At 37.7% G+C, this 18,684-nt stretch overlaps 1 protein-coding gene across 3 annotated transcripts in view; it reads right to left on the bottom strand.

Annotated features, from left to right (window-relative positions):
- SACM1L (SAC1 like phosphatidylinositide phosphatase) overlaps positions 1–18,684 on the bottom strand; it is a 32,579-nt gene that overhangs the window by 2,576 nt on the left and 11,319 nt on the right. For 2 of the 3 annotated variants that reach the window (XM_054818544.1, XM_054818543.1), the window contains 16 exons: positions 17,006–17,133; positions 15,673–15,822; positions 13,090–13,149; positions 11,452–11,485; positions 8,654–8,755; positions 7,953–8,038; positions 7,687–7,773; positions 7,159–7,227; positions 6,990–7,069; positions 4,845–4,943; positions 2,091–2,229; positions 1,807–1,876; positions 1,645–1,717; positions 1,102–1,195; positions 924–1,016; positions 178–235 (listed from right to left, as the gene is read on the bottom strand). In XM_054818544.1, coding sequence (XP_054674519.1) covers positions 178–235; positions 924–1,016; positions 1,102–1,195; positions 1,645–1,717; positions 1,807–1,876; positions 2,091–2,229; positions 4,845–4,943; positions 6,990–7,069; positions 7,159–7,227; positions 7,687–7,773; positions 7,953–8,038; positions 8,654–8,755; positions 11,452–11,485; positions 13,090–13,149; positions 15,673–15,822; positions 17,006–17,133 — 1,422 coding nt within the window. The remainder of the gene's footprint in view (positions 1–177; positions 236–923; positions 1,017–1,101; positions 1,196–1,644; positions 1,718–1,806; positions 1,877–2,090; positions 2,230–4,844; positions 4,944–6,989; positions 7,070–7,158; positions 7,228–7,686; positions 7,774–7,952; positions 8,039–8,653; positions 8,756–11,451; positions 11,486–13,089; positions 13,150–15,672; positions 15,823–17,005; positions 17,134–18,684) is intronic. The other variant, XM_054818545.1, reaches the window with a different exon arrangement.

Raw genomic sequence — 18,684 nt, 5'->3', positions numbered from 1 at the left:
ACCATAGTTTTCTGTAGTACCTCAGGTTTTCCCACATGAACCATGCAGTATAACCCTCAAACACCTGTTAGTATGTCTGAGAAGCAATTTTATACTGAATAGTTTCTGGTAACCATTTATAGGAAGTCCACACACAAGCAAGCTAGTTTTGCGAAATTAAATTCAATAGTCACTTACCAGCCATTAGCAAACAAATAATGCACATGGAGAAAGCAACCACCATAATAATAGGCAACTGGGGAAAGAGAAAAAGAATAATCACTTGATATAGTAGCATATATACTCCTTAATTTCCTTTCAGATGGCCTGTACTGCAAAGTTGTTTACTTGCTTTGCAGTAAAGTTGCTTTAATTGCTGATTCACCTGCTGTCAGGTACAACTACAATTTTGGATCATTCCAAAATTTGGAACAGTGTGTTCAATAACTAGGTTAAGAATTGAAATACACCTTCCATCTATTAAAAAGAGGTTGAGGTTTGTGTTTTCTTTTTAAAAAAAATACACCAGCCACTAATTAAACCTGTGGTATCCCCAAATCCCATTTCACAAAATAGAAGGGGGAGGGAGGAAAAAAAGTTTTTGGTGTTACAGTCTGTGCTTCTGCATGAAGTATAAGAAGGGATCTTCAAGTTTCTTCTGCAGAAGGACAGTCATTGATGGTGACTAGTAGAATTCCTCCCTTTCCACTTGATGAAGCAGATATAAAAAAAGCAAGCAGGAGTTTTTTCAATACCTCAAGGACACTCCATTTTCTGTCAAGGAAACAGTCTGGGCTTAGTCCTATAAGCAGGTGTCATAGAAACACAACCAGATTATAGGGATGCTTCGTTACTAAATAGACAAGTTCTACTTAGTCATATGAAGCAAGTGACTAAAAGGTTGTATGTGTTTCTCCAATCATGAATAAAGTCTTTATACTCACAGCCAAGAACTTCCAATCTTTCTTGACATGTAGAGGACTAGCAGGTTCTACTTCATCTACTGAATAATTTCCAAGAAAAAGATCAATCGCATCCTGGATGAGAAATGGAGAGGAAGAGTTAAAATGCACAGCGATGTTTATTAAATACATTTCCCCCACAGTTGAAAGCCTAACTTACTTGTCTAAATCCATCAGAAAAGTTATTTTTGTAGTAACGTATTAATGAGTTCCAGCCATCCATTATCAAGCCCCACTGAGTTCTCTTCCCAGTTCTGCAAAAAAAGTTTTGAAAAATATTTAAAATAGATTTATAAATTCAGGAAGATAATTTCAGATTTACAGTTCTTTCATTGTTCAAATGTGTACTATGTTTAATGAATACCTGCATATAAATACATTATGTAGTGCTGCCTCTGCATATTACCACACATACTTGTAATAAAGTTTGAAAGTAAAATTACACTTCTCCCTGTCCCACAATATAAACATGCCTTGAAGAGGCACAGTTTCTTGGGTTTATTTCCAGGCAGCCTTTTCTCCTTTCATATAAACACAGTGAAAAATAGTGGGGTTCTGTAGATTTTAGTCTGACATTTTTCCAAATTGAACCATTGCAAATCTCACTAATGTTCTAAGCTCCAAATTAAGAAATTTCTTTGATAAAGAAAATCCCAAACATGCCCAAAAACTCAGAAAGCCTTTACAAGAAAGGCTGACTTGCCTTGTGTAATCTGTCTTTAAGGCACCGGTTCCAGCATATTGTTTGGCACAAGCGTTAGCATTATCAGCCCATGCTGTGAATAGGAAAACATTAAGAAAGATTAAGGAAGTTATGTACTCTTTTTGGAAAAAAGAGATTGTTTGAACACGATAAACAGCCTACCATTTTTGTAGATTTTCTCAAAGTCTGCTTGCTCTTCAATTCTCTGTCCAACATGCAGAACACCTAACCTCTAAAAGAAAAAAAAGTTATTGAAGGTTACTAATAGCTCACTAGAAAAATTAGGCTTTGCTTTCAGAAAAAAAAAATTAGAGTCTGGCAAGCACATTTCAAGTAAGTAGCACAGTAACTCAAGGACGCAAGCTCTTATTGAAGTGTTAATATGACCCTTCTGTTCCAAACAGAAATCCTCTTTCCTCTTCCAGCTGTTAAACAAGAATATTTACCTGAAGCTGGGCTTGAAGAGATCGGCGTGCTAACAAGCTCTGAATCACATTAGTCCGATCAAGGCAGTCCATGCAGTTACTGCGGAATATTCCTTCCTGCTGAGTCACAATTTTACCATCGGAATCAACTAGAAAATAACTAACACATACAATCCACCTAAGCATTTATAGATAACAGTCCATATAAACCACATGTTTTCAGAAGTAAATATTCTAGCAACCAAAACAGTTATCTTGAGCATACAAAGAGTTCTTAGTCATGTCTTTGAACTTTGATGCCTCCCTGAATTCTTCCCCTCCCATACTGAAAACCGGCATCAATATATGAACATTTAGTAACCTCAGGGCAGTATTCACTCTAGCATTTAGACAGCCAACCAGCAATATTGAGTTATATGCCACTGGGAAGAGCAGCTTGTGGTGCAAATCAGTGACGTACTTTTTTTTCCAGTTATTACAGGGTCCTAGCTCCACAGATAGCAAGATCATTAGCAGAGTAATAGCAGAAGTAACCAGATTTGTATATACCTGGTCACCTGGTTCAACCCAGTCACCACTGCATAAAAAGTCATATAAGCTGTCTGCAGGCACACTTCTTCCAGGAAGATATTCAAATCTTTAAGGCCACTACTGAAAATCTGCTACTGTCTCTTACTCTTTTCTCCATTATGTAAGCATCTGGGGGAACCAGATGTTACCTCTCGCGGAACCAGATGTTACCTCTTGCAACTGCATATGCTAATTGTTACCTCAATCTTTTTAATCAACTAAACCAGGCGTTTCTAGTAGTTGATAACAAAAATATTTTAAATACTGAATCACATGCAAGTATTCTGATAACTGAGCTGGTAAAACAAATATGCCAATCAAGTTATCAGCTGGATGTGTGAATGGGAGAAAACTATATTTTGTCCTTCTGCCACAGCGTTAAACTTCCAGTTGCCTAAAGATTTACAGATATTCTGTAGATTAAGTTACTTCCTTACGTAATTATGAACTCTGTGGACTAGCACACGATCCACTGTTACTATGCAGCATTAAGATTATAAAGTCTCGGATTCATGCAGTACTAAAAATTGAAAGCCTTAGAAGCATATGCATTTACTTTGCTCAGTCTTGTGTTACTAAGACCCATTTTTGTCATTCTTTGAGAACTAGTTTTGTTAAATGAAGTTTTACATTGTTGTATGATTGAAGGAAACAATAACACCTGTGAAATCTTCATTTTCCCCCTTCTTCCCGCAAGCTTTGCCTAGAACTGATATGAGGATAATTAGGGTAGTCGAAGAGTAGACATTTCTGGTTAATAAGATAGTTTAAGTGCTGTATCTCCTATAATTGCTCTAAGAAAATTAAAACCAAAAATCCCTAAACCCAACACCTCCCTCCCACCCCTCCAAAACCCAGCAAGCCAGCTCTCCTTTCTGATAAGTCTTCCACAACTGGATTTAACCTGCAGAAAATAGGGTTTTTTATCTCCATCAGGGTTGCAGAACTATTTCCTAAGAATATCAGAATTCAGACTTTTCTGTTCCTATTTAAACAATAGTCACTCCAGATGAAACAAAACAAGGCAAGGTAGAGCCACCCTAATCTTGAGGAAGAGGCTTAATTTTTGTATCTTGTTTTAGAGACACATGACTTCTACCCCCTCCCCCCTCTTTTTCTTCATTTCAAGGAAACCTGGTTCTCTTCTAAGCCTCCAATGGCAGGTCACAGTTAAACAAGTTACATGATTCAGTATTCACTCTAAGAATAAAGGAACCTTGCTGCATAGGCAACCTACATGCTTATTTCTCCTTATTCGAAGTGCTCAAAGCAAAATTATTCTTCAGGTGTTTTTTAGGCTTTTTTTGGTGTTGGGCAAAGAATATTCACTATCATCTGATTATTTTATACTATTCCCACAGCCGTCATTCCAGGCAAGAGACTTCATTCATGAGACTCCTGTTCCAGTCTGCAGCTCACCTCATTTATTTTTTTTAGGTTAGAATATACCACTGCCAGTTTTGTAATGTTTAGCTGATCTACTTTGTGTTTTAGGCACAAGACTTTAGGAACAGGAAGGAAGCAATCAGAAAAGCAGAACAAAGTAAACAGTTTCCCTAACAATCTACATATCTACAAGTAGCAAAGACCAAGAAGTGCTTAAAACAACACAATTGTGGGACTAAACAAAGATTTAAGTTGATTTGGACATTTACTCTACTGTTATATGACTAAACAAAATGAGAATTTGTTTCCTTGTGGATTACTTCTGTTAGCAAGCGCTAACAATCAGTGCCAAGGTTTGGTGCAACAATGTGTTAGAGAAAACACTTAAAAAGAGAGCAGGTGCCTGTGGGAGGAGCAGAACAGTTTGCTGTCAACAACACATGGAATTACTCTTGGATGAAAAAATATCACCTAAGTAGACTTTTTTTAATAGCATCAGTTGTATGCACACTCATTTCTTTGTCTAACCCTTTACTCAAAGGTACAAAGGCAGCTTGAGTCACAACGCAAGGTTGCTGCAATTCTCAGAACAATTTTATTGGAACATAAGAAGGGCTCTACATCTTACCCACAACCAGGTCTCTCATCTTGCACATGGTATCAGCAAGAGATCAGAGGTATGGAAACACTAATGCATATGAATGCATCTTCTTTATAGAAGATTACAGGTCTGTTTTACTGTGCCTTAAGACAATAAAAACTATGAGAAAATGGTCTCATTTTAACAGTACAGAAGTAAGATGAGCTGCAGAGCCTTACCTAAACTCATCTTGCTGTTCTGCTAGTTGATCCATCAAAATCTGAAGTCGATCCCACCTCATCCGACTGCACTCTTTATGGAAGTCAAATGCTACATATCTGTTCAGAGAGACAAGCATCTTTTCAGATTACATATGTACTGCAGTGAAGGTCTCAGAAAACCCCACAGGGAACAGCTGATCTATAAAACAGGTAGTGACAGAGGATTTGTTTTTCTTTAGAGATGGCTTCCAGGAAATATCTGTGGATTTTGTCAGTGCTCTGTAATATTCCTGAGGCTGCACCCTTAGTGTGCGTGGTAACAGCATTTACATTTCTTTACAAGATGCCACTAGTCTGGGGAAGCACACATTCACTTCCAAAGTTACTCACTCTACGTTCTGGCTAGTATTTTTCCTCAAGAAAGTACAGAAGGAATACGTATCTGATTCCTCTGTTTTCCAAGAAGATTCTTTTACCATCCTCTATTCTGAGCAACTGCATTGGGAACTTCAGTTCACTTTGAGAGACAGGTGTTGAAATGCAACATTCTTTGCTGGCATGCAGCATAATTCCCTTGATAGCTCTCTAGAAACCTGAGACAGGTTCTGTTTAAACAGCTAACCTACTCTATAAGAAAACTAAACAGCTACTGACTTGGAATAAGATTTTAACAGCGAATTCATTTCCAGTAAGAATGCTCTAGATGAGTGGTTGAGTCAACATTTGTATGTATATGTAATGTATATAATTATACACACACACACTTGCTGGTGGTTACAGGGCATTACAGTCCTCCCTTCAGGTATTCATAATCCAAAAGTTATTATTTGCCAAGCTTTCAAGACTATTTGCATGAAGAAGGGTGAGAGAGAGAGAGAGAGAGAGAGAGAGAGAGAGAGAGAGAGAGAGAGAGACTGAAGACTCAAGTCTTAGTCTGGCAGCTAAATGCCAGCAAAACTGGTTAACAAAGAAAAAGGATTTTGGCAGCATTAAGAAAAAGGAGCTGACAAAACAACACCTTTTAACATATAAAGAACAAGCAGCACCTCTAAAACACACACTGACAGAATTTTACATCTTTGTTTCCACCACGTGACTTTATAGCAAAGATCCACAGAATTCCACAAGCTTTGTACAGCTAAGGTATCAATACCAGCCTAGGTGTGACAGTGAGGAAAGAACTCACCTTAAAAGTGGTCTTTTTTAATAAAAACAAAAGAAAAATCCACACCCACCCACCAGTAACACACACAAATGCACCCCTGAGGGTAGTAAACGAAGCACACAGAAGTGTGACAGACATCTATAACTACCCCAGTGAAGGCAGTAGCAGGGCATCACACAAGCAGAAAGAAACTTGGAAAAAATTCAAAGTATGTCAGGATATATAAGGGCATCTTGATTATACTCTTTGATTCCTTAGTTATGCTTATACAGAAGTGAATCCTTATTAAAACAGGATGCCTTTCTGCTTATGGTAGGATTTTGTCCTTTGACATACCTGAGTAGCAGTACTACTATACAGCAATTTCAAAGAAAAGACAGAGGCAAGTATCTGTGGGAGCTGGATGCTAGCCCACCCTCTACAAGTTAGGGAAAGCACGCACAGACAGGTTGTAAAATTGTGGACTGCACTCAAGATTCCCAGAAAGAGATGGAATTTCTCTTCTGATTAAAGCACATTTTCCACTCTTGGCCCATTGTTACACTGAGGTCCAGACATTTAAATTACACCTTCACCTTACTGTTTCCTCCTTTATCTTAACACTGTTTTGCTCACACTCAGTACTCCCTTACCAAGTTAGCAGTGTAACCAAGCCCTTTTGCCAGAAGCTAGTTCTACAGGGTATAATTTCTTTTTCCTAAAATGCAGATGATCTCCACAGTTCTTATAGCATACTATTACTCCAATGCTAGCATTACCATTGCCTCTGAGCTCCCTTCTTCATTCTGTCTCCTCTATGTCCCATATTCGCTTCACAGTCTCACTTCTGCTTAGAATGTGAGCTCTGAGGTAGAGGCATTGGTCATATGCAAGTTATTTCATAAAACTCAAACAAATCAGACAGTTGGTAAAGACCCCCAAAGAACCGATCACTCTGTGGGTCTCAGAAGCAATGCTCAACTTTTAACACAGAACAGATCATTTCACTTCGCATGTACCTGACCATTCCGTTTGCCATGCTGTTTACCATTTTTGCAAATGTTTGCTCAAGAGGCTTCTCTGAACCTTTTTGGTTAACCTGAAAGAAAGAGAAAAAAGAGACAGTATTACTCAAAAGCCTACTTAGAAGAACAACAGCTTTTTCAAGAAGAACAAGTGAAAGCATACCAAGTTCACAATCATTTGCTTTCCATAGCTAATTATTTGCGAGTCAAAGTGTCTTTGGAAGCCATCCATCTAGAAGAGAAAGGAAATGTGTTGACAGATGTATGCTACTATTAAGATCTGTGATGTACAAGAAATCTCTATAATCGTCTTTTTGATGATACCGCATAGGTAGTTTTTGTAACTAAGAAAAGCGTTTGATGTTCTCTATTGTGCTAATACATTTCTACTTTGATCACCCTAAGTCCATTCAGCTCTCCTTATTAAACAAGCCACAGATAACGAGTATTGTGCAGCTACTAGAACTGTTGCAACCAAGAACCAAAGAGAAACTACCCCCACTGATGTCTGGATTTTTTTCAGGCTCTGAACTCATCTAAGTAGTACAAGGCTTCTTGCTACTACTTTTTAAACATAAAGCTCAATCCAGTATTGATGATTTTTATTCTTCTGATTACAGTCTGTTACTGGATCACATAAACATCAGCCCAGAAATATTAAAACCCCAAGACACAACAAACACTCACATACATGATTTACTGACTTGCTGATCTGTGGCTTTGGTTTATACTTGAGGTTTGGTCTTTGAGACCAGAAAAAAGGAATTGATCCACGGGTCTGCAAAAGAATGGAAATAGTTTTAAACAACAAAACTTACAAACTCATTTGCCATTTAAAAATAAAGCAGACTGGTTTAGTTTATTTGTGCACATGCACATCTTGTGCATAATCTATATTTATAAACACAGCTATCTGTGTATCTTAAACAAGTGAACAGTTCCTTACACTGATTTTACCTGAACAAATGATGCTTTGCTCCCCTTGTAATGCACAATTTGTTCTGTTTCAACAAAGTTAGCAGCATGTCCTTCTGAATCAATACCTATGTAGGAGAAAGGCCTCATTAACCAGCTCAGACTGGCTGCAGAACAGCAACAGTACATCAGAGAAAGACTTCCTAACGCTTTACCTTTCAAGTGCTCAAAGAAAGCATGAAAATACCGCAGAGCTGCGTGAAGGTTGTAAATTAAACACACCTTTGGCAAAAGTTTAACATGATCTGTACTAAATTTAACTCGAAGCACAGTTGTGCTTAATACATTAATATTTCTAGTCCTAGAAATTGAGTAATTTAATACAAGAGTGCTTTGACACTGAAATATTGACAACTCAATAGCAATGGTACTGCAGACACTGACCAATTTCTTCAAAAGCACATATGTTGGGACTAAGAACAGAGAAAGTAATTTAATTCAATTTCCAGAACTTTTGCAGTTATCTCTAGGAGGAATAAAAAAGAGTCAGTTTTAATGAATACCAGAACATGCTTCAGTTCATCCTACAGGTTCCTAATATTTTCTTTGGAGCAAGGACCTCGAGACAAACTATTTTACTTTTTTTTTTTTTGTTCAAGTCATACAGCAATTACTCTTAAAGGTAAGTCACATGCATAGATGGAATTCGCATTATTTTAAATTAAATCAATTTGCTATTTTACCTCTTACATAGTAGCGCACACCAGCCCTGAAACAGCTTCTTCTGGAAACAAGCAGCCAGTCGAAACACTTGCCATTAATAGAACAAGAGTGCATAGTGATAACTAATGAATAACACTAAGGAAAAAACCTCAAAATTTCATTAGGATATTTTGATATCTGTAGAGGTATGAAACATCAAGAAACCAAGCAATCACATTCAAAGAAACTTGTAAACATTTCTCACACCAATAACAGTTGAATATTAAACTTGAGAGTAACTTAATATTAGGATGAGTATGTGCATCACAAAAGGACGGGCTATAGGTGATGTCACTGATGAACACACATTAAAACTCCTATAATTTTGAGAAAACAGGATTCTAAAGATTAATCTGGTCTCACGATCTTATGTATATCATTAAATGGACTGACTTATAAAGTTCTACTCAGTGCTACATCCATCTCATCCATAATTTTATTAAGCTATCTTAACAGTTTCTTGCCCCTATTGCTTTTAAAACTTTTTTTTTAGGCTTTCAGAAGAGCATATATCTTTGGCTCTTATACCTTGCACCTGTAAGTGCAACATATATCACATTTACAGATGCCAGAACTAGCCGTAAGGTAGACTGGCTTTCAAATCCATGCCAAGAATGAGAAAGAATGCGTACCAAGTGTCCAGTTGGAGCTTCTTATGCAAGAATGCTTTCCTGCTCAGGATGGATACCCAAAGTGGCAGATACACCATAACCTGGGACTAATCAACAAACAGGGGCCACTGACAACTAGTTTCAGTTTGAGAGTCTCGTTCTGCTGCTTATAATTGCCCTTATTTGGACTACAGTAAACTGTGAAGTCTATTAGAGACCAGCATTCATAATGAATAACTTCTCCAGGTAGATTGACAGGCTTTCATCCCTTACCCATAAAAACGAAAACCTACAACTTTTAAGCAAGCAAAAGGTCAAAACAGTCACCTTCTGCAAGCTGCAGTATTAGTATACTGCAGTCATCTATTCTTTGAGGAATCTAGATACTTTGTCTTAAGGTTGGTAAGTAAACAAGATATATTTTCTTTTTTAAAATAGCACATTTTACAGTGATTCTGCATTTATGATTCAAATGGGACAAAGCAGCTGTGTCACATGTGAGCACCTAAACTATGTTAAAGTGCACACTGACTGCATACATGGAACATCTCAATTCACATGTTCATTTATGCTAATATTGTTTGTTAGAAATTAAAAAGTATAATACAAATTGGCCCCACATAATCCAGAATGTTCTCACTATTCATAAATTAGACTGTGACAGAGACCTATTCCTCTGCTTTCCTGGAAAATTACTGCCAGGTCCTACACCCTTTAACCCAACACTTGTACAGCCAACGGTTTCCTGCAAAGAAAGGTTACCTCTAAACTTAGCTGCTTAGCAACAGTCAGCCCATTTTCTGTCTGCAACCTCTGTCCTAAGTTAAATGGCAACTTGCTATTGGCTAGTTTCCACACACAAAAAAGTAAAAGACAAAAATTATTGTTCTTCAGAAGGGTTTTTTTTGGAGCAGCAAGGGAAATATTAAACACAATTAGGCTTTAGATGATGAAAGTCTCAATTACCCAAGTAAGTCCATTATTTATCATCACTGCAAGACCAGAACTCCAGACCGGATAGTTGAACAAAATATATTTAGGTTTACATGGGGGGAAAAAAAGAATCTTTGATTTTACTGAAATAATGGTGCTGTAGTAGTGCTGCCTAGGGCTCTTCCTAGTATTTTCATCACTAAAAATCCAGTTTCTTTGAATTCCTCGGTTCTCTAAGGTGTTTGGTTAGCATTAGAATTACAGCAAAACATACATTACTTATGCTAATTATTTATATAGGGAAAGTAGGACAGAGGAAGGTGTTAATTGCAGTCTGCCAATTGCTAATTGCAATCCACCCAGACTCTTTCAGCCAGGACCTCCAGGATAAAGATTGGGTTGTTCTGACAGTTCCCTTTTGCTAACTTTCCTTGCCTCTCCATCTACTCCCACAACATTTTCCATTAAATGAAGTCACAGGAAAGAAGGACTGGAGATCTGCCAGCTGCTAGCAGTCCTACCAGAACAATCGATCCAGTCTGGAAGCTGTTCCCTGCACACACCTGAGGGGCCTTTGCAATGGAGGAACTAAGGAGAATGCAGCATGAGTTGCTCCACCCAGACTTGCCAGTCCTTTTCATGCTGCCAGTCCAGGAGGACCTGGGACTTCCTGCCTCCAGAAAGCATTAGGCTTACTCACAGCATACAGTCCTTCTCAAAAATAAACTCATGACTGCTTGGCTAAGAAGTCTGTTACACAAAGCATTGGTGCAGGAAAAGCAGCTGGCTAGGAGAAGCACTCCAGGAGCCTTCAGTAGAACTCATCCTTTTATTCATCCATAAGCACTTCAAGTCAAAACTGTTCCCCCTTATTTAATATCCAAAGTAAATGCTAAGTGAAGGTATCTTTATAGAAGGATAAAAAATACCAAGGCTGATGTGAGAACATTTGTCATATTCATCTTAACCTTCAATCCCATTGAAAGACAGTCATGCAAATCACGCCTGTAAAATTAAATACATTAAGCCTTAAAAGCAGAATATTCAAGTGAGTTAACATATGAGTGGGCTATCAAACAATATGTAATGCTCATATCTGAACAGACTACAACTTAATTCTGACACTGTGTTCTATGTTACTGTTTCCAACATCGCAAGTAGAGCAGCTCCATCAGCAACCATTTTGCTGTTAGACTACTATATTCAGCACTGAGCTCTACAACGTAAAAGGATACATCCGTGCATCACAGGCGTAGCAAACCTATGGATCTGAAACATACACACGATACATGTTAAAATATCTTTTTTGGGCTGCTAGTGTTTAGTAAGGGAGTGACTATGCTTTGTCTAGGAGGTTTTTTGTGATAGTTTTATATACTTTATATCCTTTACTTTTTGTTTAGGGTGTAGTAATTCTTTCTGGGGAAAAAAGTTCAAAGAAAACAGCAACATATGTAACACTTACTAGCATCAGGGAAAAAGCAGAAGTATAATCCTAATTAAGTGACCTTGACAAAAAAACCAAGCTGCTCTGTCCTCCTATACCTGGCACTTACTCTTCTACAAACATGCCAGATATAAAGCAGTACACACCAAAAACCTTTTGACACGGTATTTGCTGTACCTCCACAGTAGGATGCAAGCAGAGAGTAGTAAACACAGGGCTTCAGTAAGGAATACTTTTGTGTAATTAATACTTGAAGTGCTTGTTCCAGGGTTTTTCCCATCCTGCCACTGAATAACTTGGTCTTCCAAAAATTTTAAAGTTAGTTTTCCAGCACTAGGAGTAAGAAATACCACTTCCCATTACCTAAAACTGTTACTATAGCAAGCCACCTGTAGTCAATATTAGGTCACACTTCCCCTCGCACATCAGTTATCTCCCTTTTCAACTTCTGTGTTTTGCCTCCTACATCTGTTTTCACCAGCCAGCCACACTTGGCTTTCTTTGCTGTTCCCACCACAGCCTCTTTCTCATTTCCCAAGCTTTGTTTGCTTAGCACTATCCAAACCATATACCCAGTCATATGCCTCCGGAATATGCACAACAGCCCTTTGCTAATTCACATCTTCACATTCCAGAAGCACTGCACAATCCAGCCTTTTGGAACAGTGCTGTCTAATGTAAGAGCACATCTCCACAGGTTACCGAGACAGAAATAGAAGCAGTGTGTCATTCACTTTGATAAATGAGAATTGATAGAGAGGAAAGGTTGCTGTGGTGCAGACAATTCTAGAAGTTTAACACACACCTGAAGTCTCTAGGAGGAGGGAGCTTAAATCAGTCTGGCCATTGAGGTACTACAGTACCATAGAGTCAGGCACTTTATTTGCTTGATTAACTGATTTCAAAGGTTACACTGCACTAGTCTTCATTTGAAATAAACTGAAACAATCTAAACTGTCAAGTCTTACTCTTAATTATCAGCTTTATTACCTATTCCCTGGACAAATAGAGTTTAAACTGCACTCATGGAGAAAGATGCTAGCCAGTCTTAGGAAAAAAAGTGATGAGCTGAACCTTGCCTATACCTAAAGACAAATAAGTAGCTAAATTTCAGAAAAGCTTGAGAAGCATATGCTGTGCAGTATAACTTCCCTTTTGGTTTATATGAGCATGGTCTCAGCACAGGATCTTCAAATGCAGACATTTCCAAAGACTCAGCTTTACTACATGTACTGCTGAGGTCACTGACATAAAGTTGGAAGTTTGAAAGCAGAAGACTGTCACTGTGCTAAACCAGAAGGTGAATAACCATGTTATACTAGATTCTGGATGTCTGAACTAAGAGACAGAATTACAGGAGACTCTTGTATTCTTACAGTAAAAGTATATTCATCTTCTATTAATATAGTCATTACAAAGTGCTTACCTCTGGTTGAGCAGCAAATTCTCTAAGAAGATGTCCATTCCATACAAACCGTGGATCTGCCTGCAGCAAGAAAAAAGCCAACATGCTTTTAGAGACTGACTGTTCTGTTTAATTCAACATAAAGGGAATATCATAGTATCCATGCATTAAACAAGTTTAGGTGATCAGACGTACATGGAGATGAAATGTCCTTTTATCAGTATCGTTCATAACCTCAACTAGATATCTAAATAAAATAAAAATAGTTAAAAGAACAGTTCTCTCCAATCTTTAAGGGTGTTGCCTGACACTTCAGGCATGCTGAACCATTAACAACTGAGCTGCAGTCTGGGAAGAACATTCCAGTCTTTGCCCCAAGCAAACAGGGCTTGAAGAGATTATCCAAAATTTTAAGAACAGTAGCAAGCTGACATTCCTAAAATGGGCAGAAGGTAAAAAACACAAGGAGTCCTGTATACAATAATCAACAATTCTGAGAACTGAACGTTAAACAACACTTTAAACGACAAAAGTATTTATATTCTGCTGCAGAAATTATCCTCTTCAACTTTGCGTTATTTTCTATTCCTAATTCACCTCAGAAGTGTCTTAAACAGGTTGCTGAGCACATTCCAGAAAGCTATCAGAGTAATCACAAAAGTGACATTTGCTGCAGAATGTAGTGCGGGCGCTGGGGAACTGGCATAAATCTCAACTTTAAGATGAGGCAGGCAGACAATACATCATTGATTATGAGGGTTAATTCTAGCTCAGTGTTGGAACAGTCCTTTGTCTAATAGAAATCAACTATGTGCCGGAAACTGACCAAATCCTACTTGCAGCATCTTGAACTAGTAAAAGAACATGACATGATGCTTTGGTGCCCCTATATTGTGGCTGTTATCTTCTACCAGCACTGTTTAAAAAACCAAAACCAAACAAATATCAAGCCAAAACACCCAAACAAACAGGCCAGGCTTCTCTTGTAGAGGTGAACTGGAGATGCCCAAAATTGCCACCATCCTTTTGTTAAGCCATTATGCTGCAACCACATGAGTGTGAAATTACATTAAAATTGTTTTAACCATCTAACATCTGAATTGACTGGAACCTAACACCTTTTTGCTGTACTTTGCCTTTCAAACATCCTTCTGAAGTGCCACAATTTTAAGACAAACCAATCCTTTCATGTCAGCAACTGCTCTCCCTGGCAAGAACACTGCCAGAGCAGCGTTTGATAATGCAAAACAGTCCCCAACTATAAACTGATTTTTAAATCTTGGAAAAAGTGTACTGTTTCCCCAGCTTAGACAGTTTCAGTAGCCAAGAGACAACAGTCTCATGACTCCACTGCTACCTCTTCGGTAAAGGACTGACTTCCAAGGTTTCAGTACTTCAGTGCCTAGGCAGTTTAGACCTTGTTTACACTGCAGTACAGTAAGTCACTAGACTAAGGATTCTGGAACTCTAGAAGCACAAGAGAAGTTTAAGATCAAATTGCATTTGATTGCATGATTCTGTTTCTTTAAGAGAAATGCAGCATATTAAATTCATGCTTCAAACAAAAGGAGTAGTCGTAGTTTAGACAGAATGTAACATCCTAGAGCAAAGAGCCATAAACCCCACAGTTCTGTTCCACGTCATCCTGGAAGAGAATTCGAAGTCAAGTGCCATTTATTCCACTTTGGGTCCACCCCATATGTGTCCCCCCCAATTCTAGGTCAGAGGAATGACTTGCTTTCTCTCATTTTTCCACTTAGTTCCTTCTTGTTGCAATTAGAAGTGTTCAATATTGAAGTAAGAGGCAAACATTCATTTATTTTGAATTTAAATCCATGTAAAGCAGACTTCAGAAAGTACTTCTAATTGCCTGATCTAGAAGACTGACATCACATCTGAACAGATTTCTAGAACTTCATGTTGCTAGCAAGCTATAGGACTTAAGGAAGGGCGGACTAGTATGCTTAGCCGCAACCGCTAACAGTTTCAGTATAACACCACAATGCTGAATGAACTTGTGTACTGAAGCATCACAGACCAACAATTTCCACCCTTATTCTAAGCACCCTATGAAACAAACCCAGACTGTAACTTGACTCAATGTACTTCGCACACTTGCTTGGTTGCTTCTTTTTCCTCTCACTGTCAGCTTCTTATTCCAGAGAACTGCCCCAATACAACTCGATTGATAAGATCAGAGATAGTCTAGTTATAGTTTAGCAACATAGGGCTACTTTTTGCTAGTTCTATTACAAGGATTTGCATCTAAGCAACATATAAATGTTTCACTAGTTTAAAGTAATGATTAAAATAGTAAAGCCATTTTTAGTTCAACAGAGAACCATAAATGCTTCAATAGCATCTGCTACCATTTAGCATATTAATTCATTGTAAAAAAAAAAAAAAAAAAAGACGTTTCATCCTAAGTGTAATGGGACCACTGATTTCAGCAACATCATCCTAAGCTTTATGTAAAGTTTCCTTTAGTTTGTGACAGTTTGTTTTGACATCATTTACCCACCAGCTGCATAAACTAAACTTAAGCCATGCAGAACTAAGTGCCTGGGTCTCAGGCATTGCCAATAAGTAAAATGAAATCCTTACCCTCTCTAGGAGGCTCATTTCCTGGAACTCTGGGCTCGTGTTGGCTAACCGTTGCAGAGTGTGTGTTAGGTCATACGTTGTTGAGAAGTAAAATCCATCCACGCTCAAGACATGACTAAGCATTGATAAAAATACTTTATTGTCCTGCAACTGTTGAGAGGAAAAAAAGGACAGAAAAGCTCTCATTTATTATCATTAAAATATCTTATTCTTAAGCTACCACTAATTTTGAAGTGATGAGATGAACTTCGCTAGTGCTCTAGCAACACATGACATCATCCAGAGATTACCACACAAGAAGGAAACCATGAGATCGCAATTTTGATACCCAGTTCAGATAACTTACAGCTAGCACACTGCAACCAAATTCTGCAAGAACAGCAGAAAGCAGAGAACAGTATTGCTGTAAACACCTACTAATATTAAACTAATATCAGCAACTTCTAAGCAAAAAGAAAGTCAATAGTTTCCCTGAAAACCATTCAGTCAAAAAAACCCCCAAACAACAAGACAAGATGACAATGCAAAAGAAAGTATAATTTATTGTCAAGATAACCCCAATAACTAATCTGTGTTCTGGTTCAAGTTCTGATTAACCTCATTCCTTTCCTGAAAGAGCATCAGATTCCCTTTCAGCTCCATTGGTTAGACACCCTTATTACTCTATCAATCTACAACGTATCTGTTTTAAGTAATCTTCATCCTTTCCCTCCCTCTCAAAAAAAAAATTCTTCCCTGCTGGCTAATTATGTAATTGAACAATTCCATAAATTAAGCAAGACAGATAATTAGATAACAGCAAGGCAGCTTATTGTAGGGGCTATCAGAATAGTAAAGCTGTGAGAAAGACTTAACAGGAAGAGTGTTGTGATTTTGTGGACTGGCTCTGTAATAGGGTGCCTTTGTACGATCTATTACAAAGCAGCACTAAAACACCTCTGCGGTATGCCAGGCAAGCAAAGCCTTCATGAAGGTCCTCAGAGGAGAAAAGTGATACAGGATTTCGGAACAAGAACAGTGATACAGCAAGACAGTCCACCTCATCCTCCCATACTGTACTACCTTAACAAGAGGAAAAATGCACAACATGCAGATCAGACTTTAGGGATGATATTCTAAGTTGCACAATGTGAGTTTATCATCTTGAATGACATAACTGTATGTCCATCTATACCCAAATATTACATCAATTATAGTAGCCTGAGCAAATCAGAGAAAAAAATTTTAAATTTAAAAATTTAGAATTTTTATAGTTTCATCAAATTAGGTCCTGGGGTAACGGACATTAACATAAGATAACATTCCCCCACACTCCCCTAATCAATCCACCTACCTGAATATCAGTTAAGTGCAGCATGGTCTTTTTGTAGGACAGGATGTCAAAGTCTGTTGCTTTCCAGATTGCATGACTGAAAATCTCACCTACTTTTTTCTTTTTTGTTATTACAATAAGATATGTGCCTGTAAATCAGAAAGAGCAAAGATTAAAAATAGATGCACGTATTAAGGAAAGCAGCCTATAACCATACTAGAAAACTGAAACCTACAGGAAAGAGTGAGGTTTTTTAAGTTACATCTAGGATTTTATGTTCTTAACAGTAAGGGGCTAGAACAGAAACAAAACACTTGGTAAACTACCCAATTCTCTATGCTCATAGATCTTGAGCTACTCATTAAGTTTAAGGAATTTTTAAACATGGACAAGATAAACGTCAGCTACACTTACTTCAGAACAAAGACAGTCTGAAAGTTTTTAGGCTTGCAAAAGCAGAAAGAGGCCAATGGTCTTGAATGTGGTTTAGAAAGCACAGAACAAGTCAGAAATACACGAAAGGAAGCATGCTTCAGAATCCAAAAAGCTTATTCATTTTATCCTGAAAAAAAAATATTTATCCTAATAGGTTCAAAATGGAGCAAAGAGAAGGGGGTTTCTTTTAATAATTAAAAGACAGGAAGTTTGCTGTTTACATAAGTTGCATAAGTAACAAAGCAAAACATAATCATGGCAGTTCACTCAAAGCAATTAATTTACGCTTGTTGGGAACCACAACATAGCCTTATTTCCAAGCCTATCATATTTCAGTGCCATCTTGTTTTTGAAGAAAAAGGTTACTTTATTAAATTGGATATCGATGGATAAAAATGTCTCATCATCTACATCTTATAAGTGTCAAGCAGGAGCAGTTCACATTGTGTGTTAAGTTTACCCATTATTTGTATTTACTACCATACCTAGATATAAACCAAGTTTTATGGACAGGTGAATTATTACATCAGGTATCTAGTCTATATAGTTAGTGAAAGAACAGGTACTACCCTCACTTTCTACCTCTGCAGGTCTAGTGTTATACCTTGTATTTGGGTGGAATATGCAAGCATTTGAGATGCAAACATGCTAGAGCATTCTTAAGTTATAAGTATTGCTTTCGGTGGGTATGTCAGAAGCATCCAGATATCTTATAAAAACAGCACATTACATCCACAACTATGCCACAAAAATGCTGCATAATTAGATACATTTAATCTGACATGAATTTTCAATACTGTCTTTTCCTATTTGGGTATGCAACCTTCTGATTGGATTTCAGAGCTTCAGATACCACTTCAGCAATTCTTCCCCCCTAATACTGCAACAGGTGAAGAATATTTATGCTTGTTAAAGACACTGCATTGCTAGATATGGAACCTGTTTTACAGTTAACAGATAACTGAACTGCCTAACAACACTTAGCTAAATGTTTACTTTAACTGATACCATCCTTAGTTTTACAGCTGTGTACCAACAACCAGTGGAAAGCTTGCGGGGGGGGGATGAAAGGAAGAAAACCCAGGCTATTAAACAGAAGTTACACGCTTCTATGTTTTATGTAATAGTCAGTCAGATGAATGAAAGTCATTACCAAGCCTGTAAGCTGTAAAAATTCCCCTTTGGGACAGTTCAATTTTAAAACAATGAGGGCTTGTCAAGTACCTGAGACATAGGCATCCATTACATTGCTCTTACTCTGGAAG

Source organism: Grus americana, chromosome 2 (genome assembly GCF_028858705.1).
Source record: "Grus americana isolate bGruAme1 chromosome 2, bGruAme1.mat, whole genome shotgun sequence".
Lineage (NCBI taxonomy): Eukaryota > Metazoa > Chordata > Aves > Gruiformes > Gruidae > Grus > Grus americana.
The sequence above is the reverse complement of the archived record's forward strand: the minus strand, read 5'-3'. Positions and strand labels throughout refer to the sequence as shown.